General features: G+C 33.6%; 1 protein-coding gene across 1 annotated transcript; it reads right to left on the reverse strand.

Annotated features, from left to right (window-relative positions):
- Positions 1-1,399: 1,399 nt before the first annotated feature.
- Positions 1,400-24,285, reverse strand: LOC110467483 (paired box protein Pax-6-like). Its single transcript, XM_021524688.1, has 6 exons — positions 24,250-24,285; positions 19,764-19,923; positions 15,558-15,719; positions 10,490-10,750; positions 10,168-10,367; positions 1,400-2,427 (listed from the first exon to the last, which is right to left on the reverse strand). The coding sequence occupies exons 2-6, from the start codon at positions 19,921-19,923 to the stop codon at positions 2,116-2,118; spliced, it is 1,095 nt and encodes a 364-aa protein (XP_021380363.1). The 5' UTR covers positions 24,250-24,285; the 3' UTR covers positions 1,400-2,115.

The raw sequence follows: 24,285 nt of genomic DNA on the forward strand, positions 1-24,285 counted from the left end.
AAACCATGCCTCTGCATTCATAGTCGATTATCTAGTTTTGGTGAAGTTGTTAAAACTGTTGGGTTTTTTTTTCACTCAGTTGATACAAAAATGTCATTATTTTCAACAGAAAGATATTTAGACTAAAATATATATATATATAAACCAGTTTGTCTATAGAATGATCTATGATTATTGCCTTCGACTGCTACTTCTTTTTCCAAGAAAGGTGAATGGCGATATGAACATATGGTTGTATTTAGTTAAATATACTGAGGATTAAATTGTGATAATTGTTTAGTTCCTGGTTTACAATGTCTTTGTTGAGTTCGCTGGCAAGATGTTCCAGCAGACTGTATGCATTCCTATGGGAACAAACTTCTGGCCCACTTGGTAGTGTTTTCATATGAGGCTGAATTTATTGATGAGCTTACGAGGACTGGTAACAAAACGCTTACCCAGTCCCTTCAATTTCACGACTTACTGTATTTAAATATAAGAGCTTGTAATCAAGGACATCACAGACTCTTCCACTTCAGCCCCTTAGATCTTTATTTGAAACATGACCAACATGCACGGCTTACTTTTTCGACTTTCCGACCATGGGCTTTCCCTTTCTTGATAGTAACATGTGGCCGTTGATTCGGTATTCAAGAGTTTGCTCCGAATACTCCCCTGGTAGATGTCGATGTCGACTACTGACGAACAAACTTACAGCACAGGGTTTCCAAAGATACAGAATGATGACGACTATGAACAAGGCCTATGGTCTCCATCATGACCTAAGAATATGCTATTTGTTTATGTGGTATGAAGGCCGATGCTTTTTTATTATGCTCATTTGTGTGCCTTGTGGCTTTGATGTCACTACCAGAGCTTCGGTTTGAGGACGTAGCATTGCTTTGGTGTCGTCGATGAAGTAGAAGAAGCATACCCTTCCGGAACACCTGGGCCCGTATTCATGAAAATGTTTTCATACTCTAATTCAGATTCTGTTGTTTTGTGTTAACAAATAACAACATTACATCTGTAGTGCTTATTATTTCTTGCGGCTATTTTCTCAAATCTTTCGGTTCAGTTTTGGCTATATGTACAGTCTAAATTATGAAAAAGAAAATCTATCAGTACAATGTAGTATTTGATGCATGCAAATTAAACATTCACCTGTAGGCGTATATAAATGTTGATCTTGCGAGAAACTGTACAGAGTCAATTTATATTTTTGTTCATGGTTTTGCGTCATTGCACATACTTTTCTTTTTCGAGAGTGATTCTTCTGATAGCTAATCCCAGGTGTCCTGTGTAAACACGCACTAAACTATTTAGATTGATGTCAAAAGGTTGAAAAATATTTCATAACTGAATATGTCATCAATGTTACAGGAAATGATAACACAAATAAATACATGTTAACATTTCGTAGTAAATTCATACCTTTATTTACATTGTATATATACATTATAAATGATTTTCATTTCAATCATTTCCCATTTGCCTTAAGTCATCTACAAAAGAGCAATCACGTGCAGAATATGTCATGGATTATGCTACGGTAGAAACGTCACAATTAAATATGTTTTGCTCACACAAAATACCCGATGACGATTTTGATTTTTTGCGTACCCAAACATCGATTTTTCATATGCAACAGGGTTTCTTGTTTTGCAGAAATCGAATTTTGCATATTCAAAAATATCAGTTGGTATAAAAATTATCTTTGGGTATGTAATATAGCTTTAGTATGCAAGGGTATTTAATGGTGACGCATCTCGCTCAATAATGGACGGACAGAACTTCAGAAGAAAAGAAGAGAAGAAGAAGATCTCAGAATAGCTAGCAGCCGCTCCAGGTAGAGCCGATCTCTATTTGTGAAAGATAAATGCACTCGCTCAACTTGTAAAATCTGTCAAAATATACAAAAACACTTCTTAGTTCAAGATGGAATGTGCACAAAGTTGCTATCCGGACACATACTAAGCAATATATTAAACTTTGCCAATACAAAACGATTTTATACACTTAAAATACAGCTTTTCTCTTTCTTGCAGTTATACTGCCTTTAATAGACCCCTCTTGAGATCACGAGGGACTTCTTGAAGAAAACAATATTGTTTGAACAACGTCAATTCTTCCTTTTTAAATCTCCGTTTCCGTTTCCAATTCCATTTTGGTCTCATTGTAAACCACAACACTCGGCACGCGCGTGAAAGCAGAGTCTTCACTTCCAATTTTAGCAACAGGAGACTTCCTGTTTGCGTCATGATCATCTACTTCCGGTTTGTGCAGGGTTGAGAAAGAGTTTAAGTCCTCTGAGTTTGTCTTGGTAACAGATGATGAGGTAGTGAGATTGAGAGGATGGTATGACGTCAGCAGGGCACGTGTCGTGTTTTGTAGAAAAGTCAAACGTTGATTCCGTCTCCATTTGGCTCTTCTATTCGAAAACCAAACCTGTAACATGAAATCAATTTCGATTTAGTTTAAACAGTATTTATGCAATATTCAAATATGTTAATTACATACATATAATTACACAGGGATTGGAAAACAAGTTTATACATTTTGTAAGAGCTAATATTGATTCGTCTCCCAAATGTTAAATTTGTGTATATATTTGTTTTGTGTGAGTATACTACCCCTCGTGTTTATATGTATTGCAAGCCTAGGTCATTACTATTATACCATGCGCTGCGTCTGTCGTCGATAGCATAACGATTCTATCTGCCAACTGCCAGGGTCTTGGGGATCTAGTTAAACAAAAAGATGTGTTTTCCTATTTAAAAGCGAAAAGGTACAATATTTACTGTCTACAGGATACTCACTTTACAGCCGACAAGGAAAAAATTATTCGTTCGAATTGGGGATTTGACTGTATTTTTAACTCTTTTAACTCTAACTCTAGAGGAACTGCAATACTTTTTAACAATAATTTCGAGTATAAAGTCTTACAGGTAAGAAAGGATTTTAACGGTAATATGCTAGCACTTGATATTCAAATACAGGGAGAGAAACTTACTTTGATAACACTATATGGACCTAACACTGACCAACCAGTATTTTTCGAGGAGTTAATGAATATTATAGAAGAATTGGGTAATAATAAATATATATTATGTGGAGATTTTAATATTACTATGGATCCGAAATTAGATTGTGATAATTACAAACATATAAATAATCCAAATGCAAGAAATAAAGTTATAGAGTTCAAAGACGAGTTTGGAATTATAGATACTTTCAGAGAACTTAACCCCAATATTAAAAGATATACATGGCGTAAGAAAACTCCTCTTAAACAAGCACGGTTAGACTACATATTAATATCTGACAGTTTACTACCAAGTCTAACATCTTCTGTAATTGAACCAAGTTACCGATCTGATCACTCTATTTCTGTCATACACTTAGCTTTTCACAACTTTCAAAAAGGTAGGGGATTATGGAAATTTAATAACTCTTTATTGTTTGATTTAGAATATGTAACTCTCATCAAATCTACTATAGACATTATAAAACAACAATACTCTTTACCAGTATACAACATAAATAATTTAAATGCAATTCCTTTAAATGAAATAACCTTTACTGTAAATGATCAATTATTCTTGGAAACTCTCATGATGGAAATAAGGGGTAAAACCATTTCATACTCTAGCTATGTGAAAAAAAAATCTAATGAAAGAGAAAAGGATCTCATAAATCAAATTAAAAACTTAGAAACAGTTCCTAATAATACAGATTTAAATAACATAGATGAAAAGAAAAAAGAATTAGAAGAAATTAGAAAACATAAGATAGCAGGTAATATGATACGGTCAAGGGCCAAGTGGATAAGTGAAGGTGAAAAACCAACAAAATACTTCTGTGGGCTAGAATCACGTAACTTTACTAGTAAGATAATTCCTAATATAACTATGGAGGATGGGACTGTAATTTTAGATCAAACAGAAATCTTAAAAGAAACTAAAAACTACTATGAAAACTTATATAAGAAAAATCAGTTACTTCAGGATGTTGATCTCAATGAACTTTTAAGAACATATATTGTGCCAAAGTTATCCCCCCTTGAGTCAGTAAGTTTAGAAGGTCCAATTACTATGAATGAATTAGCAAAAACCCTTAAAAAAATGAAAAATAATAAAAGTCCTGGTTCAGATGGTTTCACTGTTGAATTTTTTAAAATATTTTGGAAACAGTTAGGGCATTTTATTCTTAGATCAATAAATTATGGTTATACTATATCTGAACTATCAGAAACACAGAAACAAGGAATTATTACTTGCATCCCAAAAGGAGATAAACCTCGTAACAAATTAAAAAACTGGAGACCAATTACCCTTCTAAATAATATTTATAAAATGGCATCTGGTGCAATAGCTGAACGATTAAAAACAATAATAACCAAATTGATAAGTAATAACCAAACTGGCTTTATTCCTGGTAGATACATAGGGGAAAATACTCGTTTAATATATGATGTTATGCAATATACAGAAGACTATGATATTCCTGGACTTATACTTCTCATTGATTTTGAAAAAGCCTTTGATTCTGTTTCTTGGAACTTTATAGCAAAAACCCTAAAATATTTCAAATTTGGCCCAACTATAATTAACTGGATAAAACTGTTTCAACAAAAAATTCACTCAGCAGTAAACATAGGGGGAAACTTATCACATTTTTTCAGCATAGAACGTGGCTGTCGCCAAGGAGATCCTGTATCTTCTTATATTTTTATATTATGTGCAGAAATTTTATCGATACTTTTAAGAAATAACAATAACATTAAGGGGATATTTGTACGGGATAATGAAATTCTGTTATCACAATTTGCAGATGATACATCTGTTATTTTAGATGGCTCTAAAAGATCTCTGGATGAAACTTTAAAAGATCTCTCTTATTATGCAAAATTATCAGGATTAAAAATGAATTTCTCCAAGACCCAGGTAGTTTGGATTGGCAGCAAAAAATATAGTGGAAACACTTACACAACAGATTGCAATTTACAATGGGGAAGTACAACTTTCAATTTGCTAGGGATAGACTATGATGTAGACTTGCACAGAATTACAAAACTGAATTTTGATAAAAAACTTATAAAACTAAAATCTCTTATATCATCATGGAATAGACGAGTACTTACACCAATAGGTAAAATATCAGTTATTAAAACACTACTTATATCACAGTTTAACCATTTATTTATAGCACTACCAAATCCTGATGAAACATATATAAGAAAAATTAATAGTGTACTGTATGAATTTTTGTGGAATGGTAAACCAGATAAAATAAAGAGAGATGTGATAATTAAAAGTTATGAAGAAGGTGGTCTGAAAATGATACATTTAAAATCTTTTATAACAGCTCTTAAAGCAACATGGATAAGACGGGTATATAAAGAAGAAGGAAATTGGGCTCTTATTTTAGAAACTTATTTTGATAAAGAAACATTAGCTAACTGTGGGCTTGAAAAATTGAAAGAAGAATCTAAACGTTGTAGTAACCTCTTTTGGAAAGATGTCTTAGAAGCATGGTACAATACTATTATCTCTAGCAATATATACAATACAAATATACGTGAAAACCCTCTGTGGTTCAATAGTGAAATTAAAATTGACAGAAAATTTACATTCAAAAATTCATGGTTTAAAAAGGGAGTACAATTTGTATATAACATTATTAAACAGGATGGATCACTCTACCACTTTGAAGAATTTCAAGAAAAATATAACATAAATACTAATTTTTTGACATACCAAGGCCTAAAGAATGCTGTGCATCATTTTATAAGAAAAAATCATCACATTTTTACTTCAGAAAAAACAGTTATCTTTCCAAATATACCTATCAATCTTAAGTTAATACTTAAAAATAGTAAAGGAGCACAAGACATATATTTAATATTAATTAAAAATAATGTTAAACCTACTGCTAAAAAAAATTGGATATTAAATGATAATATAGATAATGAAACATGGAAAAAAATATATGAATGTCCTTTTAAAACCACCACCAACTCCAAACTACAGTGGCTACAGTACAGAATAAACCACAGAATTCTCACTACAAACACATTTTTATTCAAAATTGGCAAATCATACAATAACCTTTGCACTTTCTGTAAAATTCACCCTGAAACAATAGTTCTATGCTATGGGATTGCGAAAAAATTGATAGGCTAATTGACTAGCTGAAAACAAATAATATAACTAAAAACCTTACATTAAGATTTGAAAAACAAGAATTCCTTTTTGGTAAACATACATATAACCATACAAAGTTTTATATAGAAAACATCATAATACTACTTATAAAACAATACATATATAAAACTAAATGCCTAGAAATTGACCTTAATCTGACTAGTCTCAAAAACCATATAAAATTTGAATTAAAAGCACAAAAGATTCTTGTGTATAAACAGAATAAAGTAATAAATAAGGATGAGTTAAACCATCAAATAGATAACTGGATGCAATTATAATATGACTATATATATATATATATGACATTTGTTCTATACATATATACATCTATTGTACTTTATCGTCTCCTCACTGTAATAATAATCATCAAATATTTCATACATTTTAATTCGCCAGGCTTAAGTTAAAATATAATGACCTAGGAGTGCTCCCCATCCCCTGTAATGTTTTGTGGGTTTTTTCTCTTGTGTGTTTGATGTCATAGGTTTATATATATTGTTTTTGCATCAGTGTCTCGGTGTGTGTCTTTATGTATGTACATGACATTGGCAATTTTTTGCTTAATATCTGCTTATGTGTTAATAATAATATCTTATATGATGATGATGATGATCTTTGTTTAATATGTATGAACAATGTCATATATGTTTTGTCTTGTCTTGTAAAAAATGAAAAAATAATGAAAGAAATAAATAAAAAAAAAAAATTGTGACCACATGAAGGCAGCGGACGATCTGAAAAATTTGTTTTTATTCTATATATATATATATATATATATATATATATATCGGGCGAAATGATTATTCTTAAGATAATATTTGATTGCTCATTATTACGATTCGATCCATGCCTAGTGTGCTTAGATATATAAATATTGTTTGATAACCATTCAGACTGACTCAGTTACATATATATATATACACATGCTCATGAAGATTTACAATTATTCTATTTCTATATTAATGTCATACTTAGTCCAAATACATGGACAATTTAAAATCGATATCTGCGATATTAATCTGATCATACCATCCCGGCGCGCGCACCTGTTCCATCTTTAATACCTAACATAGCCGATCATGTGACACTTTCATCCGATCGAGAAATTCAAATTCAGTGGCCATCAAACAACGCGTGCCGACGATGATTAATAAAAATGTAACGAAAGTAATCTATACAACGAAATATACTTTGTAAAAATGTAAAACGATTTGAAATGGGACGGTATATATATGATAATAGGATAAATAAATACTCATTTCCAATTCTAAGATAAGAATAATATGTTAAATTTGACAACAGATGCGGTTATGACTATTTAATATCGTTTATACAATGTTTCAACATATTAATTACCGGCGAACAAGATATATCCGTTTCCAGACATAAAATTTAACGTCGTAAAAAGGTCAACTGAAACTGCGGGTGATTCACGACGGTACATTCTCGTCTGACAAGCGACAACAAAGTCTGGCCAGTGACCATTAAGTCTGACCAGTGACCATGAAGTCTGGCCAGTGACCACAAAGTCTGGCCAGTGACCATAAAGTCTGGCCAGTGACCACAAAGTCTGACCAGCGACCACAAAGTCTGACCAGTGACCATAAAGTCTGGCCAGTGACCACAAAGTCTGACCAGCGACCACAAAGTCTGGCCAGTGACCACAAAGTCTGGCCAGTGACTACACACTTGTGTTAAGTGCAGATCAGGCATGTGGCTCGGACACCATTTTGTATCAATACATTATTCAATGCAATGAGATGTTGATGCCGTGTTTCGTTATTATATTTAGTAATACATAAACTGTTTCGTTTTCCAGAAACCTAGGCAAAATGTAATATTATGCATTTTGAAGAAGGGGAAATAACGATGTAAATAATTACATAAGGATTACCCTTGTAAGCTATTTGGAGAAACTTTTTACATATGCCATTAATCGTAGACTTGTGGTTTCGACAAAAAATAAAGTAAAATAACGGATGCTCAGTTTGGTTTGAAGGTTTGTCGACTATTAATGAGGTATTTGCATTACAGACATTTTAAAATTACTCGAATTTTGAATCAGAAAAAAATATCGATGTTTTGTCAATAACACGTGCAAGGGTGTTTGATTTTAACAATCGTCAAATTGTATGGTTTAAATTTGTAAATAAAGGAATTGACGGGAAGTTATAAAAAATAATGAGATCGATGTACAGATAGATGTGTGAGACGTCGCGTAAAAAAATATTGCTCATTATCATATTATTTATTGTGAAAATGGAATGTTGCAAGGATTATCTTTTATCTCTACCGTTGCTTTCTAAGTCATTGCGAAATCCTGTTTTCACTGATAATAACCAATCGATAGAAACTCAAACGTTGACTATGGTTATATTGATGACTTCAGAAACGCAAATGGGTTTACATTCAATGTTGAATTCCTTTAGACACATAAATAGAAAAAATGGGTCTTATACTGTTAATATTAACAAAACAGAAGTTCTCACGTTCAGAAATAAAGAGATTCGGGCGAAAAAGATCTGTTTCATGTACAAATTGTTGATGAATTTATATATTTAGACGTCCGATGGACGTTCTGCATTTCAAGCAATGGCGCTGAAGTATTCACACTAGTTTATTTTGTAAGTGATCGCTTGATTACGTAAAACGCTTGTTTTGCCACGGTTTATCAGAATTAAGCCGAGGTTTACGATATCATTGCTGGGGAAATTAAAAAAAAAAAGTATTTGATAAAATTGAAAAGAGCTAGCAATTTTATATAGGAGCATGTTACAAAGAAATGATACAGAACAAGGGTACATGGACGGTCAACGTCAAAGACGAGCTTTACAAGATAGTCCTAGTGTATACACAGGGACATGATACTGATGATTACATTTCTATTGTATAAATAATAATTGAAAATAGATTCTGATGTTTTTTAGAGAAAAAATGTGCAGAACAAATACCACCCTTGAAAAATATAGATGTCTTCATTAAAGTTATGATCTGCAAAATTACACGTGTAAGCTTATATCAAGAGAACAACTGAAAGAAATGAAAAGTAGAAAAAGGGCGATATCAAAACACCTGATGAGGAAGTTGAGTGCGATGTGTGTCATCTGGACGATGATGAAGATGAGTTTAATTTTATTCTAAAATATCCATGTTATTTTCCTGCACATTTTTTAATTAATATATTAAAAAGCTAAGTATATCTAAATTGATGATAGAAATGCTTTGTGTTAAGAACACGTAAGTAAAATCTTAGCAAAATATATCAAAACTGTTTATGCGAGAAGGACTCTATCCTCGCTGTAGTCGTACCCTCGAAATTCTATGGATCATATTGTGATATTTGTGGAGCTATATAGTGCAATATTAGAGTTATGTTGTTTTGTAAGGTTTACTGTAAATAACTCACATTTTTAACCAATGAAACGTTAAACAAGAGTGAACGATTTTCTGCCTTACCTCTCAAATGTAAATGGTGAAATGTCTACTGTCTGTCTTTGACACAAATTAATATTTTTGCACCTGATCTTTGCATAGGGTAAGTATTTGTGTGCAAAGCTCCTAACATGGGTGAATATTTTTGCTCATAGCCTGCCTTGGCTAAACACTCTTTGCGCCTAGCGTAGAACGTGTGCAGATATTTTTGTTGCGCCCGCCCTTGAGTATGGGTTATTTTTGGAGCACTCGTAATTTAGAACGGGCGAATATTGTTCTTGTGCTCGTTCTCTGGTATGAGTGAATATTTTGTTTCATCCGTCTTCTTCTTTGGGTGAATAGTATGGTTGAATAGTTTTATATCGCTTATTCGCGCCGTCCCTAGTATGGTTGAATAACTTTCGCGCCGTCCCTAGTATGGGTGAATAGTTTTCGCGCCGTCCCTAGTATGGGTGAATAGTTTTCGCGCCGTCCCTAGTATGGATGAATTGTTTTCGCGCCGTCCCTACTATGGGTGAAAAGTTTTGTTACTTTCCATGCAGCTTACCTGTACTCTTGCCTCTGAAAGGCCCGTTTTCTTAGCCAGATCTTCACGTGTCGTGACGCCAGGGTAGTGCGTCTTCTGGAACTCCCGCTCGAGGACGTCCAGCTGCTCTGACGAAAACGTCGTCCTGTTACGTCGCAACTTCTGGGGCTGGGAGTTGACGTCATCCAGGTCTTCCGCGTGGTCCGACGAATTCTCCTCAACTACAAAAAGAAAAAGGATAATTTGAAAATATGAAAATACATGTACCTTAAAGATAATTATTTTAAACTTATATAATAAATATGATTTAAATACAATTAATGAGACTTTTACGTAAACTGACCGTCAATATCCGGATCATCTTTTTCTGTATCGTGGTCGCTGTTTTCCGCTTCTGATTGTGTCTGTATCACAGGGACTCTTGGGGAGGTATCCCGAACATCCAATGACTGAGCTGGAATACCCCACATCGGAGGATACGGAACCGGATACAGAGATCTACTGAAGAACCGCGCATACTCCATTGCAGCTCGTTCTGCTGCTCTGTTACGCAATATCCGGTTGATGGAGCTGACACTTGGAAGGTTGCACTGAGTGCAAATGCCTGTAAAATATCGAAGGAAATGTAACACAACACGAGTGACAAGGGTTCATGGTTGGTTAGTTTCTGTACCCTAGTGCAGTCTCTAAACGTCTATAGCCCTTCTAGCCTCTTCTCTAGCCGTCCCTTGCTCTTCTCTCTCTCTCTCTCATTATCCCCTTTATAGGTTATATTTATACTCGATTATAATCTATTGTTACGTGCATAGATGGTCAGTTGAGACTTGAAGATCATATCTATGTAATCCTGGATTAATATTACCGATATCCGTAATCAATTACACAACGTTGTCCGAGCTATTCCCGATATACGTAATCAATTACACACCGTCGTAACACCGACTGTTTCACAGAAAACCATACCAACGGGAAATAAAGTCTTGATCGAAGTCATTCTAATGATTTCTCCACTGAAAACCTCAAACTTGTCAGTGTTTTTTGACTGTGTTCAAAATTCGTTCTATAACTGAACATAAATATTGTAAAATGTTGTTTTGACGGTGGAATAACTCTTGTAAGTAGATTAGTAAACCTGTTGAATATTGAATGTAAAGTGGTAAAAAGCTATTTTGAACTTTATTTAAAAGTGTGTTATGTTACATCGTTGTTTATTGAGTGTTTGACTATCACATATGTTTTATCATAACTGAATATGTTACAATACAGTGACTATGTAATCTTGGAGATGAATGATTAAAAAGAGTACTCGGTTGAACGTTGAATATGTAATCTTGTAGTTGAATGTCAAAAAATGTTTCCTGGTTAAACGTTGAATATATTGGTTCGTAGATGACTATTTAAAACGTTACCTTGTTGAATGTTGAAAGTGTTAGTTTGTAGATAAAGATTTAAATCGTTACCTTGTTGAATGTTGAAAGTGTTAAATTGTAGATGAAGATTTAAATCGTTACATTGTTGAATGTTGAAAGTGTTAGTTTGTAGATGAATATTTAAAACGTGACCTTGTTGAATGATGAAAGTGCAAGTTTGTAGATGACTATTTAAAACGTTACCTGGTTGAATGTTGAAAGTGATAGTTTGTAGATGAAGATTTAAAACGTTACATTGTTGAATGTTGAAAGTGTTAGTTTGTAGATGAAGATTTAAAACGTTACCTTGTTGAATGTTGTAAGTGATAGTTTATAGATGACTATTTAGAACGTTACCTTGTTGAATGTTGAAAGTGATAGTTTATAGATGACTATTTAGAACGTTACCTTGTTGAATGTTGAAAGTGTTAGTTTGTAGATGACTATTTAAAACGTTACCTGGGTGAATGTTGAAAGTGATAGTTTGTAGATGACTATTTAAAACGTGACCTTGTTGAATTTTGAAAGTGTTTGTTTATAGATGAACATTTAAATCGTTACCTTGTTGAATGTTGAAAGTGTTAGTTTTTAGATAAAGATTTAAAACGTTACCTTGTAGAATGTTGAAAGTGTTAGTTTGTAGATCAAGATTTAAAACGTTACCTTGTTGAATGTTGTAAGTGATAGTTTATAGATGACTATTTAGAACGTTACCTTGTTGAATGTTGAAAGTGATAGTTTATAGATGACTATTTAGAACGTTACCTTGTTGAATGTTGAAAGTGATAGTTTATAGATGACTATTTAGAACGTTACCTTGTTGAATGTTGAAAGTGTTAGTTTGTAGATGACTATTTAAAACGTGACCTTGTTGAATGTTGAAAGTGTTTGTTTATAGATGAACATTTAAATCGTTACCTTGTTGAATGTTGAAAGTGTTAGTTTGTAGATGAATATTAAAAACGTGACCTTGTTGAAAGTGTTAGTTTGTTGATGAATATTCTCGACTCCAATTATCATTATCCTCTCTACATAAAACAAATTTAGCGGTGTCTAAGTAATGGTTTTTATCAACATGGTCATTGAAAAAACCCAATCTAGATTCCGATCACGAAGAAATTTTACAGTTCTAGCCACCGAGCCCCTATGTTTGGACTGGGACCAAGTTGAATGGTTAAATGTTACCTGGTTAACTGGTTTAGTGCTGAAAATGTAAGCTTGTAGTTGAATGTTGATAACGTTCACCTGTTAAATATTTACTTGTAGCGAGATAAAACGTCATTGATTTAAAAAGATGATAATTTTACTATTTCGCGAGTAAACATGTAAATATTTTATCCGATATATTAAAACTTAATAGTAGTTAAAATGATATGTGTATCACCGCCGGAGACTTATGGAAATCCTGGTGATATTTGATAAACATTCGTATTACACAATATCTACTCCCACGTATCCAGCTGTATTAAATATCAAGTTTTGATTCTATAATCATCGGTGACAGCTACAAAGTGAAGTAAGTATGTTTACACGAAATATGGTGATTGACCAGCAAATAACACCACACTTCGTGGATTAAAAACTTTAATGTTACGGGGCCGCACATCCGTAAACGGATCTTACATGAGCCATATTCTTATTTTTCAGGACAGCCAAAGTTAGTTAACTATGCTGCTGTACATGTGAGAAGGCGCCAATCCCAATCAGTACTGGTTGGACCACAGTTGTTCGTTTATGAAATAAGGTCGGACCTAGTAATCTGATGCTGCTTTCAGGCGAGCCTTGACAAAGCCCTGCCAGGCCTGTTTGCATAAACATCTGCAAGTCCGCCAGGATTTATTCCCGAAAATGTTACATTTAAAAACTGACGAACCGGTTGTTCCGCATAAACGAACAAGCCCGAAGTCTCTTCGTTACTCGTCGCACCGGGTGTCTTATTAAATAATCGGCCTTTAATAATATTAATTTATCTATCACATTGGAAATTTGAATAAACATGGGTTAAATGATAAAGGAGTTGTGACTTGATCAATAACAATAATTTCGACGCTTGGTTTCTTGTTCTTAAAAAAGTGTTGTATAATTACAAATAGATTTCTTTGAAACTTAATCACCTTTCTTAAAAAAACATATATGCTCATAAATTAACTGTAATAACCTTAAAATAAACAATGCTGTAGTCAGGACGCCGAAGCTTTTTTGGAAAAAATACTTGTTTAAGCCTTCCTGCACCCTATATCCCCTCGCCCCTTCCTCCCTTTGATCCTACAGACAGAGGCTAAATAAACCATTACTCTGCCATAGTGTTCAGTATCGGGGAAATCTATCCCGATTATTTGATATCACCCATCTAGACACCATCAATAGCCACATGCTTCTAAAGTCGTTCAATTATAGAGTAACGATGGATAATACTACATAGTCAAATTTAAAAGCGGAAATAGGTCCAATTTATTACGAATAGCCGTGTGAGCATGATATCAGCATTTATTTCAAAACAAGATATCAACGCAGAACTCCAGAAAGTAAATAAAGGTTTTTGAATTAAGATATTGTTCGTCCTGCCAGAACACCGTGATCTCTCGAACATGCGGAAATAAATAGTGATATTAGTTTGATAAGAAAGAAATGTTGTTTTTTTCACAAACGATTAATTCACGAATATGTACTCATTGTAATATACGACCAAAAGGCGGAAGTATAGGTCTATCTTACTCACATCTGGACATGTAAAACAGGGCTGATGTGTGGTATCTGGGTTATCTTTACTGTTTATAAACTAATTGAAGATTAAGATGCGGAAACTCCTAATAGCATGTCGATGGCTATAAAACCCCACTATTCAAGAGAATAACTACAGGTTTCTTTTGTCACGTATTTGTTACAACTGCGTATTTAGTGGTCCACCACTGCCGAACTACGCAATGCTTAATAAGCCCTAAAGGCCAAGTGCCATTAACGACAGGGATACCCGATGCTATGACAGTTGTAGAGTTTGTTTATGGGTACTTGATAAAATCTCCTATATTTAATTTCCATTATTAAATTGACTATGAAAACGTGAATTGAACTCTCGTATAAATTATTTTTGGCCTAGTGATTACTCATTAGATACATTGTCGCGTATATTTTATACATGTAAATTTTCGTGGTAGCGTTATTTTTTCACGGTCTCCAATGTAAATATTCAAATGTCACTTGTGAAAGCAAATTCAATAGACGGCTTGAGCCACATTTTAAGTTTCTCCATAATCGTTAGTCATTTCGCGTTATACAAAGACAAAGAACTGCCTTTATTCATTGTAGAACACATTTTTCTGACAAAAGTTTGTGGAGAAAATATATACGTGTAATAAGTAAAAACAAACTCATACAGAATATAAAATACTCTGTCCACCTCTAAAAAAATATCCTTATTCTTAATATATAACTCTGAGACGGGATTTTTTTTATTGTTTTAAGTCATAAGCTTAGTTTTATGCTAATCTCGGGGTTTTTTCAAATTCACATTTACCCAATTTGGAGCCCCCAAAACACGGTACAAGAGACATCAACTGGGTAACAATCTCGGAATGCACAGAATATACGTAAATCGAACGAGCTGGTAACAAACACATTGGTAGACTTGCTGAACACCTCTCTTTTATCGACATCGTGTAAGCGATGTAGAATTGACGCTTGGATCGACAGAACTTATAAACTCGTGTGTCCTACAATGTCTCATTGCCGCTTTTTTATCGGCCCATTATGTCATACTACCTTCCAAAATTTTGGAACCTTAAAAACGAACAAAACACTTCCACGATTACCTGGTTGGTTTAGAATATAAAATGTATGTACCTATGTAGTATTTGACTTTCTACCATTACTTAGTATCATTTTTAATTGTCTGTCATGTAATCACTTTTTGATTTAATGTTGATAGGAGATGGCTTCATAAGTTGCAATAATCCCTTGTACCCATTTGGACGATAAAATATGTTTAGAGTCAAAAAGTCTTACCTGAAGCGAGAAGCTTATCTCGGATCTCCCAGGCAAATATGGTTGGGTTCTCTTGCTTATACTGTTCAATCTTAGTTACGACGCTAGGGGTCGCCACCTTCGGTTTACTGCCGCCTATCGTAGACGGTCGACGTAGATTTAGCATCGGATCACAATACGGTGCTGTCAGAAAATTGAAATAAATAATCGAAATTAGCGGACAAATTTAAAGGAAGGAGATATCAAACTATCTCATTCGAAATGTAGTATAATATATAAAACTACAAAATAATAGCACTGCATTTATCTTATGTCACTTAAAAGCCTTAATTATTTTCTCTAGAAAACGACATATTTTAGGTAAAACATTTAAATTTCTAATAGAAATCATTCCTTTTAGCTTAAAATTGCTGGGGTTTGTAGTGTAATAACTATGGATATATATTTTCCTTATTGATGATATATAAGTATTTTTGCATTTAAATAAATAATGTGGTTCATCACCTATACATTTGACATAAAGGACATATTCTATCCGATTTTGGAGTTGCATTCCAGCGTCCAGTCTCTATTGGGATATTTAGAATTTACAAATAATTTGTCTTAATTATGGAGTAGAATTTACCACGAGAACAGTTTTCTATCTCTTGGAACCATTTCTGTATAAATTGATCTTTTAACCGCTGTTTAACTACAGCTTTGAAATGATTTCTATTCATAGTACATGTATTTTGAAAAATCCACAAATTGCTAAAACCTAACTTGTTTAATATATCTTTTATGTAACTATTCCATTTAAAATGCATTTGTTCATTTGACTGTAAAACATATGTCATTTTATATATCAGACTAGATAACTTGCTCCCGCCAGTTAACAACTTAAACCAGAACATGATCATTCTTGTCTTGATTTCTACTTCCAGAAGATATCTCCCGGTTTCTCCATAAATCATGTAATTCGGAGAAGAATTTTTCACATTCATCATTCTTTTACAAAATTACAAATGCATTCTTTCTATAGTAATAGTGTTTTCGAATCCCTTTATATCTCACAGGCAGACAATATGATCGGTGAAACAAGAGAATCAAATAACTTAAGTTGCAAATCGACAGACAATGGAATACTTATTATTTTCTTGTACATTGCATATAGTGCCTTTTAGGCTTGTTTAGTTATTTTTGCTTTTGCTTTACTAAATGTACCATTGCTATTCAATAATATGCCCAGATATGGATAAGAATTTTGGACTTCGATATTTCTTCATTCAATTTAAACACATATTGTTGTCTACGTTTTCTTTTTTCAAAGATGACGGCTTTCGTTTTCTGTACATTAATAGCCAACTTCCAACTTCTACAATAGTTTTGAAACACATTCAGGGCATGCCAAAATGTGTCGAACGCTTTTCGAAAATCAACAAATGTACAGTACAGCCTTTTCCCTTGGGCAACATATGTGTTTATTAATGAGTGTAATATAAAAATATTTTCAGTCGTCGAGTAACCTTTTCTAAACCCTGCCTGAGAGGTAGAAATTAGGTTAATTTCATCAGCTAATTAAGTTTCTCCTTTGTTTTTATGAATAGGCTTAATTATTCCAACTGTCCAAGAGTCTGGGTCTAATAACATTATATATAACGGCATAAAGTTAGTTAATGTACTCTTGATATGCTCATTTAAAATGTCATCATTTCCACATGCTTTGTTATGTTCTATATCATTTACCGCATGTATAACCCCTGCAATATCCTCGTCTAGTATTTGGTAAAAAGAATTCTTTTCATGTTCGGGAATATATATGTTATCATCATCCCGGTCATCAGTTGAATTGTTCAAATCAGCATTTTCATGGTTTCTGTTAGTTGGAATGAGAAGGAAAGCACTCTTTCATGCCCCGGGGTGTAAAATAGGGAAATTCCACCCGAGAGGTTTTAAAATTTGGTACAACCCGAGGCTTTTGAGAGAGTCTTATAATCCAGCATACAAGATCAACTCCAAGGTCATCATAAGATTTATCAACACACGATTCTCTCTTAACAACTTATAGGAACTACGTTCACGATTATATCTCAATTTTGTCAACAACAATGTTGTTATACAGAATAAGATGTTGTATTTGTATAACTGTGACCTCTTGTACCACACAAAAGTGTGGCTGTGTGAAATATAAACTTGTAAACTTGTAAAACTTGTTGTAACCATGATCGTGTGGTTGTTCTTTTTTTTCTTTTTCTTTTTTCTTTTTCTTTTTTCTTTTTTTTTTCCCTTTTTTTCTTTTTTTTTTTTTTTGCTGAATAAGCGTTGATGTTACTTTATGGGGTTTTGCTACACTTTGGGTTGCAACAAAGGTTCAAAGAAATTTCTGAGTGTTTCATCAAATTATACTGTATTCATTTCTATGCATTACGACAACTAATGACCGTCGATTGTATAAAAACACATAAAAAAACACGGAACATAATGTTTTTTAATGGAGGTACTGTTACGTTAATTTTAACAGTGCATAAAAAATAAATATTCAGTAATCTTATACGAATATTGTTCTTGTTACAATGATACAATGTTTGAATTAACATAACAGCAGCTCCGCCCAGTCGTAGTGTGATGTCATTTAACAACAATACAAATGGCGCAGATGTGGTCTAGGAGTGTTACGGAGGGGTTACGCGACACCGTGCGATACAAGCGTACCTGGGACATAGAATCCATGTAAATGACGACACAGAGAGGTGTTCAAGTATCAGATTAGCAAATTAAATGTCACAGGTTGTTGTCATAAATGAATGCGTCACTAAATAAAATTAAAGTTTTGAAACAGTTTAATAAGGAAATCTGTACGATGTCGTTAAGTCTGTTACACCGGCACGTGCTCGTCTCGCGCTGGCAATCAGTGTATGGGATCAACACATCATTCAACACATCATTCGGCTGCAGTATCGTTTGCATAATAAAAAGCAATATTTTGATGGTAATGGTACATGCAATAACTTGACAATTAATTTACTAGAAATTTAGAATGTAACATCCTGATCGCTTATTGGTCTGACAGAGGCTTCAGATCAGCGATAGCATTGATTCGCTATACCGATTTCCCCCCGACATCAGATAAGGGGAAAATGAAATCCTTATTTCAACTTTACCTACTTTACATTGGCCACTTTCAAACAAGCGCTTTCCAAGTCTGAAACTTCGTCTTTATAACCCGTGTAAACTCATAAATTATCTTGCAAAACTACAAAGAATTTGACCAGCTACCCACCCTTATTTTTGACGTCCAAAAGCAAAAACACAAAAAAACACCTTTATGTTCTTCGTTATTTTAATTAATTATTTAATGTCTTGCATAAACTATTGTCCTTATCGAATGTAATTTCTTGTCTGTTGTTGAAAGTATTTGTAAGTCTTTTGATACCACACAAATGTTTAAACATTTTATTGTACAAATATACAAATGGATTGCACAACAAGTTATTACAACTTAAATAGAGTCTTCTCCTCAATACATATGGTAAAAACAGTGTATATGCTTTGGGGAAAGGGAAAAAGATAGGGTGGAGAAGGAAAGGTGGGGTGGGAGGGGTGTTACCTAGAAAAGTAAACGTGTAAACAGTGAAATCGATCCGCATTGGAATAAATTATAAATTATACAAATTTCATGACATGCATCCTGGTAGAGTAATTTCAAAATGAATAGAATCAATGTTACAAAGAACTCAGGCAAAATAATGAAATGCACACAAAAATGTGACATCATACTGAGCAACAACTACAAACTATCAGATCGAATTGTTCGTCTTCAGCACACAGGAAGCGGCTTTATGATAAAGGTAAAAGACTTGATTAACTGTCGTAGTTTGTTCTGCTCTCCGATAAATTCGGCTTCGAAAATAGATAAAATGAGACTGGATTTAGCCGTCTTAGTACCAATTCTACTAAACCGCCGTTTACCAATCGGCAAATCCTCGGGTGACTCCGCTAAGCGATAATCCACCCGAGGAGTTCCGAGTGGATAAATACTGGCATTACGAGGACTACGAAGCGGAGAGAGATGGCACTAAATGAACTAGTCGTTAAGAGTCGTTTCCCGAAATATGTGCTTCATGAAAGATTCGGTGTGCTAATATCATCTTATGGCTATTAAAGTACATTGATACATTCATCCGGTGTTCTTAGAGGTACTCGATTGTATCAAATAAAATTTGTTTAAAATAACCAGAATATACTCACCCAGAATATTGTGTAGATGTGGATTCGTCGTCTTTGATGGGTGAACTTTGATCTGTGACGCCTGGGACGACAGATTGACAGGCCGGAGGAGAGATTGGGTTGGGTCAAAACTCTTCATCAGAGGGAACATCGGAAACGCCAACTGGGGAAACATGTTCATCTGGAAATGAAAAGAGCGTGAACTTATAACGAATGGCATGTGCTTCGATTGAACCATCATTCTTAAAGGTGTCGACATTGCATGGATATAAAAAGTAGGGTCGAAGTGGTTTTGTTATGGCAGGGAGTCTGTCGTCCATCGAGAACCAATGTACCTAGCGTCATGGCAGTAGCCTACTGGGATACAGAGCTATAAAGTATGTTCAAATGAGTGTCCTTGATCCAATCGTAAGGTCACCGGGTCAAATGTGTCCAAACCTTTCAACGACTTCTTCAGAATAGCCTAGCAGCCTAGGGTTATGGTTTGTGGCCAGTGAGTTGGAGTAGACGCTTAGACCTGAAGCTTGGTGAGATAATGGCTATCAGGTCTGCTAAAACATATGACCTCAATCTCTCAGGTAAATATTCAAACGCTATAGAGAAGATTCTAATAGCATCTCCCGATAAAGATGACATTTAGCCTAGTTAGATAATTGCCTTGACCCACTCTGAAAGTCAAAAATGCGAGATGGAATTCCGAAATTACTTTTCATGTGAGCGATACAGGCCCATTTGACCACTTGTTTCAGCTTTATACTTAGTGACAGCTTCTGAGGATATAACATTCCTTCTCAACCTTATTAATTGCTAGAGACGTCCACCGTTTTTTCTATTTTGTTTCCAAACTACATAACACGTTTTGTAATATGATAGATCAAAGCGCCAACCCGTACATATGTAACATATCAAATGTGGTTAGCCTCATGACCCGTATGTAGTACTCATCAATCATCGCGGCACACCTGGAGTACGCATGCGCAACCCACATCGCATCTACAAGTTTTTACTTGGTGTATTTATTGATTGTCGTGTTCCATGCCTGACTAGTTGTTTTCATACCTGATGGATTGAACTACATGGCTATAATGAAACAACTTAACTAAACCCTCATTATTAACGAGTTTCAGTTGTATTACACAGTTATGATAATGATTAATGCATTAAATTGCACCACTGCCTGACTGCGGGCGATCACATTATACAAATGAACACAATAGTCTTTATGACTTTATCATATGTACAGGTATGTATGTATGATAGAAATATGTATCCGAGGATGGAACATTTCTGTCATATATTCATATATGTTTGCATGATAGAGTTGTTTCATCGAGGTGTATAGCCGCCATCTTAATTTTGGCAAAATATCTTCATTTTATACGAAGTGAAAAGAGCATCACAATTTAGTTTATACTAAATTCATAAACTTCAGATTATAAATAGCATGGCAATAATTATAAATAAAATAGGTGATCCCGGAAATAAATTCAGCAAAAAGATGGATATGACGTAAAGTTGCCGCGGCATGACGTTATCTAATTATCTTTGTATTGTGACGGCATGTGTCCATGTAAGTCTAGTAGAGTATACGACTTCTGTGTAATGTTGACAAATGATATCTTCCCGTACGTTGAGGGCGTGACTGGGAAATAGCCAGCCCTCTATTTTGAATGTAACCCGAGGCTCTGCCGAGGGATAGACAACCAAATATCACACCGAGGGTTGGGGATTTCTGTTTCACCCTAATCTCTATCTTACATGTAAGCGTAGCCAATTCACTACTAGTCATGGTATTTTTATGTCACTTTTTTCTGCTACATTACTGAGAATAGTTTCAAAATACGCAGAAAGCATGCAATCTGTAATTTTCATTGTCTGGATTTAGATAAGTAATTAACGTAAATTTAACTTCCCACGGTCTGGGTACAGAAGAAAAGTGACAGGACTCTACCTTGATTGACAGAAATGTAAAATGTAATATTGATATGAACTCGCTTAACTCGAACACTATTCTCAACTAGAAGATTTTTTTTGATTGTGACGAAATCTTTCCCTTTTCTATCTATTTATCTCGAACATTCTGTTTACTCAAAATTCCGTTATTACAATGAGATTTATACTTTAAGTATTTACTAGCCCTGTAGAGTTCCACTTAAACTGGTTTACTTTTAGATGTTGTGAAAAGTATACGTTGGATATGATAAGAAAAAAGAAACAGTGCCTATTATATGTATGTTTTCTGGTTAAAGTCAGTGATTTGAATAAAAGAAAGTCTTTTGTAAACCGTTTATTTCTTCGCAAACAGTGGTTGAAAAGTTATGGCGACGTTCAGTAAACATAGAAGTTGTGTTTTAAATAAAATAGGTATCACGTTACCTACTGTACATAAGTACTCGGAAAGTCATCCGATGTTTATTTACACCTGTCTCGTGGACTCAATGAATATGCAACAGAATTACACAGCCATACCTTATCTCATAAACATACAAATATGTGATAATTAATTTGATTTATTATTGAGAAAGTCACATGCTGCAAAATGAAATATTTCCACACGGTTGCTAATATAATTTTGCATCGACTTAAGCCTTGTCGTTTGAAACATTACGATGCGACAAAAATGACAAATTTTGTTTTCCGGTCATTTTGGATACCAAATGTGAATGACACTTTCAATATTTGAAACATTATATATTTTTAAACGGAACATTGGAATCGTTTGACTGTATGTCAGCGAATATTTCAATAATTAAGTTAAAACTGTTAACACTGAACTCTGAGAATAGATAAAAATGTCTTATATATGATATAGTATTACATTTTATGATATATCTTCAATGATACCAAGATATAAGTCGTTTCTACTTTACAGGTTCTTATGTAAAGTGAAAATAAAGTTAAATTATCGTTTTTGTAGACTGAATATTTGATCTTTGTCTGCTAGTGTTTAGTTTAAACATATTTTATTGACATATAATATGACAATAGGATTAGTCAGTAAGTTTTTCCAACTTATAGATGACTTCTCCAAACAACATACGTAACATATTTACAACTTAGGTCACGTGATGGCATGCAAGATCATATACATTAAGAAACATATCACAGTGAAATCTGCTAGTGAATGGAATAGAACAGTTTTCATTTGATTTTCTTTGGTGTATCAATTTTAAATGTTTCTATTTTTACTTGTCCACAAGCCCACTCGACTAATACATTTCAAATGAATTGAAATACTATCTATTTATATTAAATAGTTTTCCGTGTGCAGTTGGATCTGAAGTGCGAATCTGCTAAAACTTTATGACAGACAATTCCAATATAAATTGTACGAAGCGTTTTACCAAAATATTTGATTATCCTAATTAAACAAAAAAACTTTAGTTGTCTTAACAATCCTTTATTCCGTGTCGGTATTTGTTCCTGTTACTTGCATTGTTCGTATTAAATGCTCTTTTTGGACACTGGTGTTCAGCCAGTCCCCGATCATGATACTCTGAGATGTAGATATTTTATTCCAAACAAATATCAATATCATACTTGCTGTACAATAATTCATAAAATCAGCACAAAAGTTTGATGCCAATAAGAAGAAAGATATTGCAACCAAACATTTCCTTCCTATTTCTGTATCCACTTTCTCTTTGTCGTTTTTTCACATAAGTTATAATGAAAATATGTTTCAACTTTTTATCATCACGTGCTATCTATAGTTGCTGTTCACAGGGACCTGATAATTTGTTATAGCTATATTTGGACCTAAACTGTGGTGATCAGAGTTATTATGTCTAAACGTGTAAAAATACCAAAAATTAATCTTAATGTTTAAAATTACTCTGAACACCTCAGTTTAGGTCCAAATATAGCTGCAACAAATTATCATGTTCCTGTGGTAAGAACATGTACCCAGTCCCGTTTTTTTGTTTTGTTTTTAACAGCCAATTCCATGAATAATGTATATACACATTTCAAGAACAATAATTACAAATCTATGAAATTAACGAAAACACAGCAATTTATCTGATCAAATTTCAGTTTCTAAGTCTGGTATCATAGATGAAATATACGGCTGATTTTCATATCTTAATTATCTCATTGCCTTGGTGACGTAGGATACCACAAGCAAACCGTCAAATATAACAAAGTCGCCGTTAAAAGTCGATATATTCTCCATTTACAACTTATATATATACATGGTTAAATAAATGTTTGATCGTTAATAGTAGTAAATTCAGGATAATGAAATTATTATTTTTTACTGACTTTTATTTATATGAACTAGATATCTGGATTGAAATTTTTTTGAACTTTTGAATTTCTAAATTTCTAAATGAATCTTCATTAGACGACTAGACAAGTAAAGTAAAACTATTTAAAAATTGTAAGGAATTCGCATTTTATTTGTTAATTTTTTTCGAAGAAATTGAATCAATTTTTGTTACAAAATTATTTTAAAATTATTTCATAACAGATTATAAATATGAAATTCATATACGTAATGACTCACCTTTCTTGTTTTTGTTTTCTGTCGAATTGTCTTGTT

Source organism: Mizuhopecten yessoensis, unplaced genomic scaffold (assembly GCF_002113885.1).
Source record: "Mizuhopecten yessoensis strain PY_sf001 unplaced genomic scaffold, ASM211388v2 scaffold11173, whole genome shotgun sequence".
Taxonomy (NCBI): domain Eukaryota; kingdom Metazoa; phylum Mollusca; class Bivalvia; order Pectinida; family Pectinidae; genus Mizuhopecten; species Mizuhopecten yessoensis.